The 20,202-nt window shown below is 39.8% G+C and overlaps 1 protein-coding gene across 1 annotated transcript in view; it reads left to right on the top strand.

The window, feature by feature from the left end:
• Nucleotides 1-20,202, top strand: part of ptprn2 (protein tyrosine phosphatase receptor type N2) — a 255,259-nt gene that overhangs the window by 149,289 nt on the left and 85,768 nt on the right. The window contains exon 11 of the mRNA XM_029661555.2: nt 18,335-18,399. Within this exon, the coding sequence (XP_029517415.2) occupies nt 18,335-18,399 (65 nt within the window). The remainder of the gene's footprint in view (nt 1-18,334; nt 18,400-20,202) is intronic.

Here is a 20,202-nt window from a genome sequence, read left to right as displayed (position 1 = left end):
TTTGGGTATAAGGGGTCATATTCACTGTTGGTGTTTGGGTATAAGGGGTCATATTCACTGTTGGTGTTTGGGTATAAGGGGTCATATTCACCGTTGGTGTTTGGGTATAAGGGGTCATATTCACTGTTGGTGTTTGGGTATAAGGGGTCATATTCACTGTTGGTGTTTGGGTATAAGGGGTAATATTCACTGTTGGTGTTTGGGTATAAGGGGTCATATTCACTGTTGGTGTTTGGGTAATTATAAAAGAAGGAGATATTCTTTATGGCACACTGTAAGGTGTAGCAAACCGTAACAAAACGTTTTGCAAATGAAAACAAGCATTTCTTGTTGGACAAATGCAGGTTGTCCATCCTTGTTTCAGTCCGTTTTCATTTGGTGCCTAATGAATACGGCCCATGTATTTGAGCACTATGGAGTGTTGGTTCAGACTGAATAATAGTAGTAGTTGGTTGCCAGCCAGTAGTGCTAGTTTATCCTCTCCTCATACTCCGTAGGCAGATATTGATCATGGTAAATAAACAGAAACTCAATCAGCACCGCCCCCTGCTACTAACAGCACGACTACCATTGTGATGGACACGGCCAGTATGATTGGTGTTTCTACTTCTGCATTAGCTTCTAATGATGTCATACACATGGAAACACATGGAGACGCCGAATGCATTACCTTCTCAATTTCTTCGGAGCAAGATAAAAGTGTTTTGTTTTTCCACTACACTCTCCTCTATTTTACCTCTCCTTATTTTCACCCCCCGCTCTACTCTCCTCTCTCCCCTCCTCCTTGTCATTTGTCATTTGAAGGTTTACTCAGAGCCTGAGTGACTAGATTTATCAAAGCAGAGGAATGGAATAACCAGATATTCATGAGAAGGAAAGACAAAGGGAGAGGACTTTTCCTTGATTGGCTGGGGATGGATTGATGTGTGTGTGTGTGTGTGTGTGTGTGTGTGCGTGCGTGTGCGTGCGTGTGCGTGCATGAGTGTGTGTATGTATGTACATGTTTTACTATACTTAGTTGGTTGGTACCAGAAGTCCTCACAAGAATAGTAAACCAACTAAAAATCAGAGAAGTGAGAACATTTGGCCAGTCTTCACTTGTAACAAGGCTATTTTAGGCTTAGGGGATAGGGTTAGGGTTAGAATTAGGTTTATGGGTTAGGTTTATGGTTAAGGAGTTAAGGCTAGCTTTATGGTTAGGGTTAAGGTAAGGATTAGGGTTAGGGCTTAGTAAGAAATAGCATATTGAATGGGAATATATTGTTGGTCCCCAGAAAGTCCTCACAAGTATAGTAAGACATAGTTGTGTGGGTGTGGTTGTGTGTGAGTAGCTCGCCAAACAATTGTGAAAGTACATGGCCATTTTCAAGTGTTCCACTGCAAACTGTCATGAACGAATCTCACAAGTATCACACACCGCAAGCTCCCAGCTAATGTCTAATCAATGAAACATTGACATTATCCCATCCCTGGTTAGCCACTATTGGCTTAAAAAGCCAAACCTAACACAATATCTGGCAATTGATTTCCAGAAATATTGCCCCTGTCTGTCTGTGTGGTGCACGTGTTTGTCCATCACTCTGTGTAGCCAGTTGATGTGATAACCGTCTTGTGGGCTGACAGAAGTACTTTCCCCAAAACCTTCTCAATTAAATGTTAACTGCAAAGTAGGCTTACCAGGTAGAAGAATACAATGAGTTAGTGTATAATTTGTGTATATTCTTTGTTATTTGCCAACTTTGACATGAAATTAGCAGCAGCAGTACAGAGCCATTACTAGACCAGAACATTCCTCACTAGCTAGATGAACAATTAAAGGGCTGGATGCGCAATTAAGGGGAATTACACTCAAAAAACTAAATGTGTTAGTTTTCTTCCAGACCTAAAAAACATCTTATTCTGATGTGATTTAAGCATTGACATGGACTCAGAACATCCAATTTCGTTGTTTCTCTATGAACAATTACAATTTTAAGAGTGAAAAACTAAACTAAATCTAAAACCAAGAAAAATAAACTGAAAACAGAATTTTGGAAAATATAAAACAGAATTTTCGGAAAAAATGACAGATTTTATAGGGCCCCCTCAGAATTGTAATGCCCCCCATTATTTTACCAGGTATATTGATAGAAAACATGGTGCACTTCTTGTACACTAAGGACCCAGGGTAGAGAAGATAACAATGTGCTCATTTGAAAGCTACACAAAAATGATCAGCACGCAACGTTACAGTAAGTAGCTGTCATGCAAGAAATGTTGGAGACTCCTGGTCTAACCACACGATTGACCCTGCTGATAGAAAACAGCATAGGCTGGTAACTAGTCTTCGTTGTGTTTTCACTGGTAACCAGCCTTTGCTGTTTTTTGGACACTGCTCACTGCTCAAAACCAGCATCAAGTCACATTATGCTGGCGTGTAAAGTGATGTTTAATTCCTACTGGAATCAAGCCTGAGTCGGGATATCCAACAATTGGAACATTTAGTCACAACTACTTTAATTTAGAATGTCTGCCAAGGTAAAAAGAAAGAAAAAAACGTGGAAGACCACCTCAACCAATTAAACTGGAACAACCATTTTAGTAAAGGGCGTAATAATTCCAACTAACAGATTGGATTAGTTTGGAAAAATGTTTGTTGTTTGTCTGTATGTAGCATACAATAAATCAATAGATTAATAATCAGTGTACATGCAAAAACATAGATATTGAAATCAAACTGCAATAGAACATGCTGGGAAATATGATAATGATGAAGGGTGTGGTTTTGCAGACCAGAATGACCAGCTAGAGACCATGCTGTACCAGCATATACTTAAAAAGGAAGTGGTTCTTGACATGTTCTTTGTCAGGGTAGTAGATTATATTGTGACCGACAGCCTTGGTTCGTAGCAAAATTTGAAATTGTGTTTTTTACATAATAGTACAGACTCAGAGCTAGAAAATGGTATATCATACACAGCAGTTGAGGAACAATGGGAAAGTAATTCTGCTTTGAAAGTTGATAAACTTGTAACCCCACTTTTGAGAAAATGGCCCTTGAATGTTTTGGTACATCTACTGGAGAGCTCTTCTTTGTGTACACCCATTCAGGATCGTTCACACCATCTTAACCCTTAGCCAGGGGCGGAGCCAGAGGGGTGTCCAAAATTTCATTCGCTACTGGCAGTTTGATGCTGATTGACATCTCATTTCACCTCTTGTTGAAAGAAGCATTTATTTTGCCTGTTCGCTAGCACATTTTTTTAAATCGAGGACAGGAAGACGTTGGTTGCGAGATACAGAAGAATAAGATTAGGAAGAACATACAGAAGAAGAAGAGAGAATATTTCCACAGCTCCACAAGCTCTTTTCACGATTGGCAAAAGCATCATATTTGAAGTAAGTTTTAAGGTTTGGCATCAGGTTTAGGTTTCCTGAACAACTTTTACGAAAGTTGAGTCGCTGTGTAAGTTAATGTTAGACCTTTGGCTCCATTAACAGACAGTTAATCAGATAAGAGAGATTGGTTCCCAATTTAGACTAACATTATGTTTAAATCTGTGCTGGTAATACACGCATATACAGTGCAGTATCGTAAATTACAATATCCGAATGTTTAGCTAATGGGGGAGGGGGATAACTAGTAGGCTACAGCTGTCAGTGTTCAGCAAGTTAACATTCAGCAATTCGAAATCCATTAACTCAGTTAGATTTTTGTTCTTGAACTCGAAACAAACAATTGTTATTTTCCATCTGTTAACGTTACTCAAAAGATTACCACCATTTTCAGATAGCCTGTTTCTATCGTAAAGGTGTAAGAAATTATAGCTAGCTAAGTTCCTTTCTGCAGAGTAGGGCTAGCCATGATCTAACTAGTAACTTAGGCTGGTAGTTGATTTTAAGTTACAGTTATGATAATGGCGATTTGTAATTAAGATTGAGATTGGACTAAAATGTGGGTAATTGGATGCTTAGATGTAACCATAGACATAGTCTTATTTTTGCATAGGGTCAATCAAACATCAAAAGAAATGGCTAGATATCAGACTTCTGTTCCAAAAGGTCCCAATTATAGGCCAGGACTATACTTTAAACTACACATTTTAGTTTGCAGCTGTTAGTATCTAATCTTGTGGATCCCTTAATTATAAATTTCCATAGAGATATGACACATTATTTAACGTGTATTTCAGACATTACAAGATCCAGAGAAGAGGGTCCTGTACAGCCGTGTTTGAAAACATTTCCCAGAATGCAGCATGGTACTAGGAAAAGGGCTTTCAACAGCTCCTGGTATAAGGACAATTCATGGCTTGAATATTCTGTAAATCAAGATTCAACTTATTGTTTCGCCTGTAGGCATTTCTCTCTGACCAATACACCTGAATCTTCCTTCACATCACAGTCAGGTCTTTGTAACTGGAAACAGGCGCTGTTTAAAGATTCTGGGTTTAAGCTCCAGTCGAAGGCAGAGCATCATATCAATGCTAAATATGCTTGGAATCAGTGTAAAAGGGCTATTGACAGCAACCCATCAATGTTAGATGTCGTAAATGAGGACCGGAAAAAGAAAGTGGAGGAAAACTGTACTTTAATTGAAACCATTGCAGATGTGCTCCTTTTGACTGCCAATCAAAATATAGCGCAGAGAGGTCATCGAGAGACTGATGACTCTCGCAGCAAGGGTCATTTTTTGACAATCTTAGAAGAAATAGCAAAGTATGACCCTCTCATAGAGAAAAGGATGAATGTGTGTGGCAATCCAGAACAAAGTTCTTGAGGGTTTAGCTGAGATGGTACAAAGTGAAATAATAAGATAAGTAATAGAAAGTGACGTTTTTTTGTGTAATTGCAGATGAAACCAAAGATTTAAAGACAAAAGAACAAATGTCTTTAGTTGTGAGGTACTGTTACAACGGGGACCATCCACGAAAGCTTTTTACACTTTCAGTCAGCTGAAAGCTTAGATGCAGCAGGTCTCACAAAAATTATCATTGATTGCCTTGAAAAACATGGTTTGGACTACAGTTATAATCTTGTGGTGCAAGGCTACGACGTTGCATCCGTCGTGAGCGGAACGCATTCTGGTGTGTCTGCACGGATTAAAAACAGTGCAAGATTTGCATTTTATGTGCACTGTAATGGACATTGTTTGAATTTGGTTCTTGTCGATGCTGTAAAACCAGTGCCTGAGGCAGTTCACTTTGTTGCTCTCCTGCAGAAGCTTTATAACTTTGTATTTGGCTCGTACGTTCATCTCAAGTGGCTTGCAGTTCTGAAAGAGCTGTATCCACAGCAGCACCCCAGGGAACTACAGAGTCTTACGGATGTAATGTGGGCTTGCAGTTACATGGCATGCCGCAATCTGAGGGACAGGCTTCCAGCAGTTCTGAGAGTGCTACAGGATTTCACACTTGAAAATAGTGGTGATAGATCAGTGGAGGCAAGGGGCCTTCTTTCTCAGATAGATTTCCATTTCATAGGGCGTTTGGTTCATAGAGCTTTTGGTTTGTAAAGTGCTTGGTGATGCCAAATGCCTTTCTGATATGCTCCAATCCAGCTCTCTTGACCTAGCAAGAGCTGTGGATCTAGTAGGTGCCCTTACAGACACATTACAGGACTACAGAAGTGAGGGTTACTTTGGAGAACTATGGAAAGAGGTTGAAGAGATGGCACAGCACTGCAAAATAAGTGTACAAACATTGTGTAAAAGACAGCCTAAAACAAGCTTAAGATTTAAGACTTCACGACTCATTGTTGATGAGCACCGTAGGACAAAATAATAGTGACCAAAGTGATGGTGAGAGCTTCCAAAGAGCTATCTTTTATCAGGTGCTTGACAGTCTCACAGCCGAGCTGCCGAGGCGTTTTTCAAAGAAGAATTGCGAGATAATGCAAGGGGTCCGGTCTCTCAACCCGAAGAGTACAACATTCTTGAATGAGGAGCCTCTGTTTGCCTTCACTCAGACCTTTGAGTCAGATTTCGAGGACCTCAAACATGAGGTTCATCAAACCAAGCGGCTTCTTGATAGGAGAGAGAAAGGTGGAAGGGAGAGACCGTCTACTCTTCTTGACTTTGTTGTGTTTCTAGAACCTTAGAAAGAGGTCTTCCATGAGCTATTTCGACTTTGTAAGATTTCCGTTGTTACACCAGTCAGCAGTGCTTCTTGCGAGAGAAGATTCTCAGCTTTAAAACTGATTAAAACCCACCTTAGGACAACAATGGTTGATGACCACCTTAAATCCCCTCGGAATTCTCAGTGTTGAGTCAAAGAGGATACGCTCCCTCAACATGGATAAGTTTGTGAAACATTTTACCAGAACCGCAGAATTATGCTGTTTTAAATCTACCTAGGATTATTTGGCATTTAGGCGGTACCTCTTGTCATGATTAAAACCTGCACTGTGTACTAGCTAGTACACTGACATTCTAAAATGATAAATCCAAAGGGTATCATGTCACACAGATTTAATTTGATCTTGGTTAGGCCAATTCCAAAACTTTTCTTTGCTATTAGTTAACATAATATATATAAGCATAAATATGATACTGTTTGTAATATTGATGGGCACCAAAATGATCTCAAGTCCGTTTCTGCTTGATACCTGGTTTGTCAAATTGCAGTGTATTTTTTTGTAAATTTACTTTTTTGTAAATAAACTATGCAATTCATGTAACACACAAATGCTATCTTATCTCCTTGGTGCTTGAGTTTTATTTTCGCAAAATATTTTTGATGTTCAACACTTATAGACCCAGATTATATATTCATGTCCCAAGTCCCTCCAGGATGTGAGTACAGTGTGTGTGTGTGTGTGTGTGTGTGTGTGTGTGTGTGTGTGTGTGTGTGTGTGTGTGTGTGTGTGTGTGTGTGTGTGTGTGTGTGTGTGTGTGTGTGTGTGTGTGTGTGTGTGTGTTAAATAAATGTAACTGCAGTTCCGAGGTAGAGACACTGACTGTTCATAGTATGTTAAAGAATTCTAGTGAAGGGACCCTTTTGGACCACGCTGTCTGCCACATTGAAGAACTCTGGGTTAAGTGAAAATAAAACTTCTACCTCTAATCAGCAATCATAGGATTCATTCACGCTCCTTAGGTGCCAGGTTAGGGTTACACACAAATGTTCTCTCATGGTCTATGGACCCACCTTGGCCACCCCATAAAACTCTAGTTCCACCACTCCCCTTAGCCCCACCCATCTATTTAAGGCCATGTGGTAAACACACACTATAATAAATTAAATCTATGTTTATTTGTCACATGTACAGGATACAGAGGTGTAATGGTACAGTGAAGTGGTTACTTGTACAGTCGTGGCCAAAACATTTGAGAATGGCACAAATAGTTTTTTAGTTTTCCCTGCTGCCTCGGTTTGTATGGTGGCAATTTGCATATACTCCAGAATGTTATGAAGAGTGATCCGATGAATTGCAATTAATTGCAATGTCCCTCTCTGTCATGCAAATGGACTGAATCCCCCAAAAACTTTTCCACTGCATTTCAGCCCTGCCACAAAAGGAGCAGCTGACATCATGTCAGTTATTCTCTCGTTAACACAGGTGTGAGTGTTGACGAGGACAAGGCTGGAGATCACTCTGTCATGCTGATTGAGTTTGAATAACAGACTGGAAGCTTCAAAAGGAGGGTGGTGCTTGGAATCATTGTTCTTCCTCTGTCAAACATGGTTACCTGCAAGGAAACACGTGCCGTCATCATTGCTTTGCACAAAAAGGGCTTCACAGGCAAGGATATTGCTGCCAGTAATATTGCACGTAAATCAACCATTTATCAGATCATCAAGAACTTCAAGGAGAGCGGTTAAATTGTTGTGAAGAAGGCTTCAGGGTGCCCAAGAAAGTCCAGCAAGCGCCAGGACCGGCGGGTGGACAAACAAAAACCCACAAATTCTGACAAACTCCAAGCATTGATTATGCAAGAATGGGCTGCCATCAGTCAGGATGTGGCCCAGAAATGAATTGACAGCATGCCAGGGTGGATTGCAGAGGCCTTGAAAAAGAAGGGTCAACACTGCAAATATTGACTCTTTGGATCAACTTCATGTAATTGTTAATAAAAGCCTTTGACACTTATGAAATACTTGTAATTATACTTCAGTATTCCATAGTAACATCTGACAACAATATCTAAAGACACTGAAGCAGCAAACTTTGTGGAAATTAATATTTGTGTCATTCTCAAAACTTTTGGCCACGACTGTGTACTAGCAATATCAAAAACTGAAAGTGTCCAGATAAAAATCTTTCTACGTTTTTTATCATTATTAAATGACACTAACCTAACACTTGTCTACATTGATGGGTCATGTAATAATCTGGCCGAAGTGGAGTGTCATAATCCCAAGTCATTCTAATTACCAATACAAACATTGTCATAGCTGTTGTATGAATCTGCATGTAGCTAAAGCTAACAAACTAGGTTCAATTTCAGCTAGCTAACATTAGCCTATAACTAGCAATAGAAACAAAATAGAAACTGATATCTAAAAATGTAGCTAGACTCTTACCCGTATAAATGGATGAACGGTTTATGGCAAACTGGAACCATTTAACTCTGTTTTGTTTGTAGCTACATTTTGTTTGGCCAGCGTTGTCAAGCCTCTCCAGTTCACATTGATCGTGGCGTGTGCAGAAAGTAGCCCATAACTTTTTCCAACTGATCTGTCAATAGCGCCTGGTAAATTCAGGGCATCAATGTGGTTGAGAAAAGTAGCAAAACTTTTGTCGTTTTCCATGGCTAATGTCATATCTTTCAAAAACGGTGCAGTAGAAAGGAGTGTCAACACATACTGAACAGCTCACGTTATAAGACAGAAGCATGCTACATGGCGAATCCAAACTTATCTCCCAGCGTGTCCAGACTATCCATTATCTCAGCCAATCATGGTTAGGTGGGAAGGTTCCTGTCTTTTTTTTGTGGCTAAACCAACTAGGCTCCTAATTTAACAATTTTATTTGTATTCATGGTGGGAATACAAGTTTGTTATCAAGGCACATGAAAATTCCCATGTTCCAGAAGGCATTTCTGCCAAAAAACACATTTTGAGAAAAAAATGTATGTTTACGTTCAAATGCCGCTCCTGTGTAGTAGTGACGTGCGACATACGCCTAGTTTTCTTAAAAGAGTCACATGTTTAAGAATTTTATTTTTTAAGCCTAAATAAATTCAGGATTCAAATTTGCTTTAACAAGTCACATAATAATTTGCATGGAATCACTCTGTGTGCAATAATAGTGTTTAACATCATTTTTCAATGACTACCTCATCTCTGTACCCCATAAGGTCCCACAGTTGAGCAGTGAATTGCAAACACAGATTCCTACCAATGCCTTGCATTGGTAGATGGGTACAAATAAAATAAAAAGCAGACATTGAATATCCTTTTGAGCATAATGAAGCTATTAATTACACTTTGGATGGTGTATCAATAAACCCAGTCACTACAAAGATACAGGCGTCCTTTTTAACTCAGTTGCCGAAGAGGAAGGAAACCGCTCAGGGATTTCACCATTAGGCCAATGGTGACATTACAGAGTTTAATGGCTGTGATAGGAGAAAACTGAGGTTGGATTAGCAACATTGTATTTACTCCACAATACTAACCTAAATGACAGTGAAAGGAAGGAAGCCCATACATCATACAAATATTCCAAAACATGCATCCTGTTTGGAATAAGACACTAAAGTAATACTGTAAAAAATGTGTCAAAGCAATGAACTTTATGTCCTAAATACAAAGGCAAATCCAACATACCACATCACTCAGTACCACTCTTCATATTTTCAAGCATGGTAGTGTCTGCATCATACTATGGGTATGCTTGTCATCGGCAAGGATTAGGCAGTTTTCTAGGATAAAAAAGGAATACAGCTAAGCATCGGCAAAATCCTAGAGGAAAACCTGGTTCAGCCTGCTTTCCAACAGATACAGGGAGACAAAATCACCTTTCAGCAGGACAATAACCTAAAACAGAAAGCCAGATATACACCAAGACGACATTGAATGTTCCTTAATGGCCTAGTTTCAGTTTTGACTTAAATTGGCTTGAAAATCTATGGCAAGACTTGAAAATGTCTGTCTAGCAATGATCAAAAAACAACTTGACAGTTGAAGAATTTAAAGAAAAATAATGTGTGGCATCACTACAGATCTGGGTTCGAACCCGGGCTGTGTCTTGACCGGGAGACCAATGAGGCGGCACATAATTAGCCCAGCGTTGTCCGGGTTAAGGGAGTGTTTGGCTAGCTGGGATGTCTTTGTTCCATTGCGACTCCTTGTGGCGGCCGGGCACATGCACGCTGACTTCGGTCGCCAGCTGTACGGTGTTTCCCTCTCACATTGGTGCTTCTGGGTTACTAGCAGTTACTTATATAGTATATTGAAGAAGATAATAATAGCATACTCTGATGTGGTTATGCCAAATGGTTACACTAGTTCATTTAGCAGACAATATTTGCTTATAATTCCATGGGGTTATTTTGTATTATTTTACACTATGAAGAATACAAATGAACAAATATAAATATTTTCTCAGAACAATTTGACAGGGGTGCGCACATGCGGCTATTCTGTGTTGAGCGGTTAACAAAGAAATAGGTACTCCTGTATGCTTAATTTAGAGATATTAATGTGACTTTAGTTGTTCTACAAACATTGGGCAATATGTTTTGATTTTTAATACATAGCACGGCTGCATGATGAGACTCTAATGATGATTTGAAAAAGGTTGTTTGAAAGGCATGAGCTCTGCTTTGTTTTTACACAGGCTGTACACACTCCAATATTCGCTTATTCACAATTTAACAAGCACTTGATAATGCCTCGAATTTCACGGCAGCAACCCCTTTGTGGCTGTTATGACAGCTTGGCACATTCTTGGCATTCTCTCAAACCAGCTTCATGAGGTAGTCACCTGGAATGCATTTCAATTAATAACAGATGTGCTTTTAAAATAGTGAATTTGTGGAATTTCTTTCCTTAATGTGTTTGAGCCAATCTGTTGTGTTGTGACAATGAAGGGGTTGTATACAGAAGATAGCCCTATTTGGTAAAAGACCAAGTCCATATTATGGCAAGAACAGCTCAAATAAGCAAAGACAAACGACAGTCCATGGTTTTTTTTAAGACATGAAGGTCAGTCAATACAGAACATTTCAAGAACTTTGAAAGTTTCTTCAAGTGCAGTCGCAAAAACCATCAAGCGCTATGATGAAACTGGTTCTCATGAGGACTGCCACAGGAATGGAAAACTCAGAGTTACTTCTGCTGCAGAGGATAAGTACATTAGAGTTACCAGCCTCAGAAATTGCAGCCCAAATAAATGCTTCACAGAGTTCAAGTAACAGCCACACCTCAACATCAACTGTTCAGAGGAGACTGCCTGAATCAAGCCTTCATGGTCGAACTGCTACAAAGAAACCGTTTACAACTGCGACCTGGCCAAGATAAAGTAAAGCAGTTCGACACATACAACAACACAGAGTTACACATGGAATAAACAAACATACAGTCAATAATACAGTAGAAAAAGTCTATATACAGTGTGTGCAAATGAGGTAAGATAAGGGAGGTAAGGCAATGAATAGGCCATGGTGGCGATGTAACTACAATATACCAATTAAACACTGGAGTGATAGATGTGCAGAAGATGAATGTGCCTCGTATCATCACAAAGAGGAAACTTTAAAAACTTTATTGAACAGGCTTTTTTTTGTTTTACATTAGTTTTATTTTAGCGACCTTGATTCAGCAATCCCTGAACCTGATTTAGCTTTGTGCCTTTTTGCAGATGTCTTCAATGCTATTGTGCGTAATTATGCTCCCTTTAAAAAATGAAGGGTTAAAGGTGATCGAATGCGTGGTACACTCTGGAATTATCAGAAGTCATTCATAAAGGATGCCAGGATCACAGGCTTAGGCCCGTACTGGCAAGATTTTAAGCAACTGAGGAATCATTGTGTTAAAAAAAATCAGAAAGGCTAAATCTGATTTATGTAACTGCTCTTTTGGATTGTCATGGGAACCCAGTTAAATTCTGGAAAACTGTCAAATCCCTGAAGGGTTCTACTTCCTCCTTTCTGCCAAAACAAATACACTTGCCTGTTTACAGAAATAAAATGACATCATTGATGCATTTAATCACTGTTTTATTTCAGAGGGCTATCTCTTTGAAATAACTTCTAAGCCTATCCACAATGATATTGGGCTGGATGCTGATAGAGTAAACTTACTGAATGAATAGAGAAATGATAGTCAAAGCCTTTCTTTTAGGCTATTTACAGAAAATTGGTTTGCTAGCAATAGACAACAATAAATCTACAGGGGCCGACCAATCGGATCCTGGTCTGATAAGGGTGCAGCGCCCATTATTGTTGGCTCAATAAACCACATTTTTAATTCAACATTGTTATCAGGAAATATCCCAAAAGTATGGAAATCAGCTCTCGTGGCGCCACTCCATAAAGTAGAGATCTTAGTAGACCTTAATGATAATCACCCCATTTCAAGGCTTTCTTGTCTAGCTAGGATTCTTCAATTTTGCTTCTTTTTTTTACCTGAGAAATGTATTTAGCGTTTCGGGACCTGTTCTCTTCACTGTTTATATAAACACCATTGGTCAATCTGTTAAAAATGGTAAATCTCGTCTGTATGTAGATGATACTAGTATGTATGTTATTGCCCCGACTGTTGATCTGGCTATTCAAAAACTACAGGCAGGAATCCCTTGCTGATTTAAAACTTGTGCTTAATATGGGTAAAAAAACTTTTAAGAATGTTTCAGATGAAATACACATTCAATCATTAGATGGTTCTCCAATCGAACGTGTTCCCGCAGATAAATATTTAGGTGGTTGGATTGATATGGATTTGACATTTAAGAAACATATACCGTAGATGAGCTTGTTAAGAGGTTGAGATTTAAAATGGTATTTTTCTACAGAAACAGATCATGTCTTTCTCCAAGCAATAGAAAGCAGATTATTCAGTCAACATTTAATCTGTTCTTGATTATGGTGAAAATATTTATCAAAGTGCAGCTGCAACTATTCTTAAACCCTTGGATGCCATCTACCAGTGCAGAATACAAATAATATATGATGTCATCTATGTAAAGAGAACAATATCTGTGAACTATTTTGCATTTCAAAAGCTGGTCAAAGAGATTGGTAAATGTGCAATATACAATTAATATGTCATTTTTCACAGTTGTTGATTTGATGGCATATCTGTGCTAACAGAGGCAGATCAAGGTATATAAAACAAAATTATCATTCCATCCCCCTGATTAGGACTGAAAAATGAACGGTGGGGCATCTCATCTGTCTCTGGGATCGGATGCATCCATCCTTCCTTCTCTAGATCCCCATCTCCCTCTCTTTAACTCTCTCTCTGAGATAGCTATCCAGCCTTTTTTTGTTATCCCCCTCTCCCTCCCCCCCTCTCGCTCCTTCTCTTTCGGAGATACAGTAGCTATGCACAGACAGCCTTCATATGTGCAGCAGGGGAAAGTGACGGGCAGAATGGCAGCTTTAATATTGGAGTGATTGCCACTGATAAGGGTAACGGCTGTGGAGAGGCGTGAGTGTTCATCCCTCCCTCCTTCGCAATAAACACTTTCATTTTGTTTGCCGGAGAGATGGATGTGCTGAATAGACAACCTGAGGAGCAGTGGAGGGAGGGAGGAGATAGATGGGAAGGATGGGGATGCATATTCAGTATTAAAAGATCAGTCAGAGGGTCGTGAAATATGCATTTTGTCATCTACGCCTCGTGTCTCGTCAGAGCAACAACGCTGGCCACCGACTCAAAATGCAAACCTGAGAAATTGTGGTCTGTATTATATTCATAGTGATATTTTCATGGGAAATGACATAAAATGCATAGTAATATTCCATCTGTCTAGATAATACGGACAACTTCAACATATTCATTGTGTCAGAATCAGTGATTGAACAATGCCTGAATATTGTCCTTAGTTTTACACAGACAAAATCAATAGATCTGTGCAGAGGTGTAAGGTTGCTTCCCAAAAGGCATTTGGGACGCAAGCAATGTCTAGTGTAAGTGTGCAATTTGGCCAAGGACATTGAGGCATCAGATTGCTGATTAAATTGACCTCCTTTTCCAAAACTCCTTCAGACATCTTGACTTCTCAGGATGGGGCTGGAGGCTGGGTGGAGAGGCCACTTGTTACTATTTTATGATATGTATGGCATTTGAATTACTCCCATCTTCCCCTCCAACTCAAGTCAGCAGTTCAAAAGATATTTTCCTGTCATGACTTTTCTATTTTGTTATGGTAACACTTTACCTTAGGATACTAACATTAAGGGTGCCTTAATGTAGAGTGTTACTATTTTTTGGTTAATACACAAACTAAGAGGCTAAAGCTGTTAGATTTTCCGTTGGTTTTAGATTGTGTTTAATTTGACTCGGGGCAATAAGACAGCGTGACCAAAAAGATGATGTGAACAGCTGGGGAGCTGAAATCCGCATATCGGAAGTAAAACGAGGGAGACACAGACAATTGCTCATTAAAATCAGTGGAAAAACGACTTGAAAATTGGACTTCACATCAGTTTTCACAGTCTGTCTTAAATATTTTGGATGTTAAAAAATGAATAATATGGTTGCAGTATAACAGCAAGGAGTAAACTTAATCTGGGTTTGTCTTTATTCTGTAAATGACTCCAGCTATAGGAACAGAGAATGTGAAACATCTCAGAATGCTCAGGCCAAGCATGAATCCCTGTGGACCTTTACAATTGCCAATTATTGCACATGATGAACCCCATGTATTTTCATTTAAATTTCCTAAAGCAAGAAGTAGTGGGCTGCCGGTCGATGAGTTGAAAGTTAATCTAGAGGTAGAAAGATAGTGACCTTCAGGCTTCTTTGTTTTTAGCATACGCTAGAACTTTTCAGCTTGTCAGTCAAACTGGAACGGTATCCAAGCCAATAGATAGAAGGTAGACTGTGTGTTGATGTAAGGCTCATCGCGGTGTTTTGACTGGCTCTATACTCATCTTCAGCTCCCTGAGGGGTCCTCATTAAGACTAAACGCTGAGGGTGACCTTTCCGTCGCCCAACTCCCCCCACCCAGCTGGCCCTAATTACCTCCCTCATTACCCCCTCTGAAATAAAACACAGATCCAAGATGGCTGCCTCATTACCCCCTCTTAAATAACACCAGCACCACCGGGTTGAACCAAGATGGCTGCCTCATTAGCCCTTCCTATAAATAGCACCAGCACTGCCAGGTTCAACCAAGATGGCTGCCTCATTACCCCTCCTAAATAACACCAGCACCACCAGGTTGAACCAAGATGGCTGCTTTTCCCCACAACTGATTTGCTATACTCTCTTTGTGATGTATGTTGGCCTAGTGGATCTCTGTGCTGTGGATGTATCCCCCCTTCACTCTTTCACTCTCGCTTTCCCCCCAGTCTTAATTCCATAAGTCCTGACAGTATCATTTAGACGTCGCCATCGCTATGGTGATCGCTGATGAGACGATAGGGTGATCAGCGCTTACGGGATGTCGGAGAAGGAGAGAGAGAGAGAGAGAGAGAGAGAGAGAGAGAGAGAGAGAGAGAGAGAGAGGGCTGTAAAGTAGCCCTCCTAATGATGGCACTAAAGTAACATGCTTCATTATTTGGAATGCTGCATAAATTGAGCAGTGCGTGGAATCATTTGGATTGATTAAAATACTAATTAAACAGGTCTTTGCAGAATTTGAGGAGTGAAGTAAGGTTCAGCTCTTCAGGGTAATTTGCATACCCTTCATCTGGGTAAATGGGATTTAAAGGACCTTCTCTCGTTCTCTTTCCTTGGCTCTCCCTCTTTCTCTTCTCTCCCTATTTCCTGGTACATTCACATGCTAACAAACTCAATTAAAATTATACTCTATTCACCATATTATTTGGCATAATCTATTAAGACCCCTTTGATTTTGTTTTTTCAGTATAAATGTATCCATCAAAGCAAGGGACTCAAAGGGGTAGACATGACCAGAATAAAACAAAGTCTGCCAAGTGTAGATCTTAAATGTTGGACGCTCAGTCGCTGCATCACTTACTTTGATTTTCATGACAATATCTTTGTTAAACTTTGCATTTGGAACTAGCGTGGGAATACTTGAATTGATTAATAGATGTATGGATCAAACTCATCGTGTGATCCTATTAAGTACTGCAAGAACCAATAACAATTCATTATGCAGAACATCAACTAGCACTTTTACATTTAAAATCATTTAACAATGTAAACATTCACTGGTGCCTCAGCAACTGACTGTGTGCAAAGGTCTGGCCCCTAAACCACTTTAAGTTTGAGTAATTTAGCAGACACTCTTATCATTTTAACATTTAACATTTAAGTCATTTAGCAGACGCTCTTATCCAGAGCGACTTACAAATTGGCTCTTATCCAAAGCAACTTGGGTTAAAGTGCAGATTTTTCACCTAGTCAGCTCAAGGATTTGAACCAGCAACCTTGCTAGCCTAACACTCTTAACCACTAGGCTAACTACCCCCCCCCCCCCCCCCCCTCTTTCCAAATCTCATCTGGTTTACCTTAGCTAACAGTAAGTGTGACTTTGAACAGTCACTGATGAGGTTGGAGTTGGAGTTATAGGCTGACGAAGAGCTTCGGGTAGAAACGTTTCACAATAAACTGTGAGAGAATTAATCTATCTTTAATACACACTTACACTGTCACACACTCTTTCTCCCAGTCTCCTGTTCCATTATAGAACTGGAAGGTCAAACGTGTTCTTCTGCGTCATTCATTCCTCTCACTAAAACACAGCTAAAATATATATATATATACAGTACCGGTCAAAAGTTAGGACACCTAGTCATTCCTGGGTTTCTGGGGTTTTCTTTATTTTTTGCTATTTTCTACATTGTAGAATAATAGTGAAGACATCAAAATGATAAATTAACACATGAATCATGTAGTAACCCCAAAAAGTGTTAAACAAAATATATTTTATATTTGAGATTCTTCAAAGTAGCCACCCTTTGCCTTGATGACAGCTTTGCACACTCTTGGCATTCTCTCAACCAGCTTCATGAGGTAGTCACCTGGAATGCATTTCAATTAACAGGTGTGCCTTGTTAAAAGTGAATTTGTGGAATGTCTTTCCTTAATGCGTTTTAGCCAATCCGTTGTGTTGTGACAAGGTAGGGGAGGTATACAGAAGGTAGTCCTTTTTGGTAAAATACCAAGTCCATATTATGGCAAGAACAGCTCAAATAAGCAAAGAGAAATGACAGTCCATTATTACTTTAAGACATGAAGGTCAGTCAATCCAGAAAATGTTCAAGGGCAGTCGCAAAAAAAATCAAGTGCTATGATGAAACTGGCTCTCATGAGGACCGCCACAGGAAAGGAAGACCCAGGGTTGCAGCCCAAATAAATGCTGCGTGAATCAGGCCTTCATGGTCTAATTGCTACAAAAGAAACCACTACTAAAGGACACCAATAATAAGAAGCGACTTGTTTGGGCCAAGAAACACGAGCAATGGACATTAGACCGGTGGAAATCTGTCCTTTGGTCTGATGTTTCCAAATTTGAGATTTTTGGTTCCAAACGCTGTGTCTTTGTGACACGCAGAGTAGGTGAACAGATGATCTCCACATGTGTGGTTTACGCCGTGAAGCATGGAGGAGAGGAGGAGGTGTGATGGTGTGGGAGTGCTTTGCTGGTAACACTTTTGGTGATTTATTTACAATTCAAGGCACAATTAACCAGCATGGCTACCACAGCATTCTGCAGCGATACGCCAACCCATTAGTGGGACTATCATTTGTTTTTCAAACAGGACAATGATCCAACACACCTCAAGGCTGTGTAAGGCTATTTGACCAAGAAGAAGAGTGATGGAGTACTGCCTCCGCAATCAGCCGACCTCAACCCAATTGAGATGGTTTGGGATGAGTTAGACCGCAGAGTGAAGGAAAATCAGCCAACAAGTGCTCAGCATATGTGGGAACTCCTTCAAGACTGTTGGACTGTTGGAAAAGCATTCCAGGTGAAGCTGGTTGAAAGAATGCCAAACACGTGCAAAGCTATCATCAAGGCAAAGGGAGGCTACTTTGAAGAATCGAATATATTTTGATTTGTTTTACACTTTTTTGGTTACTGCATGATTCCATAAGTGTTATTTCATCGTTTTGATGTCTTCGCTATTATTATACAATGTAGAATAAAGTAAAAAATAAACAAAAACCCTTGAATGAGTAGGTGTGTCCAAACTTTTGACTGGTACTGTACATAACAATTACACTCACACACAACTCTTGCCTTTTTTATGTTTCTCCCCATGTAGTTCAGCAGAAGAAGCAGCTGGAGAAGGAGACAGGTGTGAAGATCCTGGAGGCTGGAGTCAGCGATGTAAGTCCTGTTTCATCATCTATCTAATAAGATGGGAACCACAGAACTATAATCATTGACTTAAATGGGGATGCCCTTTCTAATTATTCTATTTATGTGCTGGGAACATCTAGCACTGACTACATCCATGTGGAACAGAGTATAGATTATTTTTAATTCGGAAGTTCGTTTTTCAACCACTCCATAAATTTCTTGTTAACAAACTATAGTTTTGTTAAGTCCGTTAGGACATCTACTTTGTGCATGACGGAAGTAATTTTTCCAACAATTGTTTAGACACATTATTTCACTTATAATTCACTGTATCACAAATCCAGTGGGTCAGAAGTTTACATACACTAAGTTGACTCTGCCTTTAAACAGCTTGGAAAAATTAATGAAAATAATGTCATGGCTTTAGAAGCTTCTGTTAAGCTAATTGACATAATTTGAGTCAATTGGAGGTGTACCTGTGAATGTATTTCAAGGCCTAGCTTTTAACTCAGTGCCTCTTTGCTTGACATCATGGGAAAATCAAAAGATATCAGCCAAGACCTCAGAAAAAGAATTGTAGACCTCCACAAGTCTGGTTCATCCATGGGAGCAATTTCCAAATGCCTGAAGGTACCACGTTCATCTGTACAAACAATAGTACGCAAGTATAAACACCATCGGACCACACAGCCATCATCCTGCTCAGGAAAGAGATGCATTCTGTCTCCCCGAGATGAACGTACTTTGGTGCGAAAAGTGCAAATCAATCCCAGAACAACAGCAGAGAACCTATATCGACATAACCTGATGAAAAAGGGGGAAGCTTGCAAGCCGAACAACACCATCCCAACCGTGAAGCAGGGGGGAGGCAGCATCATGTTATGGGGGTGCTTTGCTGCAGGAGGGACTGGTGCATTTCTCAAAGTAGATGGCATCATGATGAAGGACAATTACGTCAATATATTGAAGCAACATCTCAAGACATCAGTCAGGTTAAAGTTTGGTCGCAAATTGGTCTTCCAAATGGACAATGACCCCAAGCATACTTCTGAAGCTGAGGCAAATTGGCCTAAGGACAACAAAGTCAAGGTATTGGGGTGGCTATCACAAAGCTCTGACTTCAATCCTATAGAACATTTGTGGGAAGAACTGACAAAGCGTGTGCGAGCAAAGAGGCCAACAAACCTGACTCAGTTACACCAGCTCTGTCAGGAGGAATGGGCTAAAATTCACCCAACTTATTGTGGGAAGCTTGTGGAAGGCTACCCGAAACGTTTGACCCAAGTTAAACAATTTAAACTCAATGCTTCCAAATACTAAGTGTATGAGTGTATGTAAACTTCTGACCCTCTAGGAATGTGATGAAAGAAATTAAAGCTGAAATAAATCATTCTGTCTACAATATTTCTGACATTTCACATTCTTAAAATGTGAAATGTGGTGATCCTAACTGACCTAAGACAGGGAATTTTTACTCGGATTAAATGTCAGGAATTGTGAAAAACTGAGTTTAAATGTATTTGGCTAAGCTGTATGTAGACTTCCGACTTCAACTGTATATTGAATACAATTTTTGTGTGATTGTATCGTTAAATCTTACCAAGTAAAATCCCTAAAGAGAATACTGAGCTTGTCCTCCCAACACCCCAACATGCAACATCATTTTAAAGGAACTTAACCAAACCTGGAATGTTCCAGATCTCTTTACACTGTGCTCTGATTTGATTTGACTGGGTTGTTCTCCAGGGATATGGCTCCAGATGTGGCAACTTGGCATTTAATCACCACGCTACCTTCTGCTACCATCCATACCGCCTGCATCCTTTATGA

This window comes from Oncorhynchus nerka, linkage group LG6, assembly GCF_034236695.1.
Source record: "Oncorhynchus nerka isolate Pitt River linkage group LG6, Oner_Uvic_2.0, whole genome shotgun sequence".
Classification (NCBI taxonomy): Eukaryota; Metazoa; Chordata; class Actinopteri; order Salmoniformes; family Salmonidae; genus Oncorhynchus; species Oncorhynchus nerka.
Note: the sequence above shows the minus strand (reverse complement) of the source record. Positions and strands in the feature narration are given on the sequence as shown.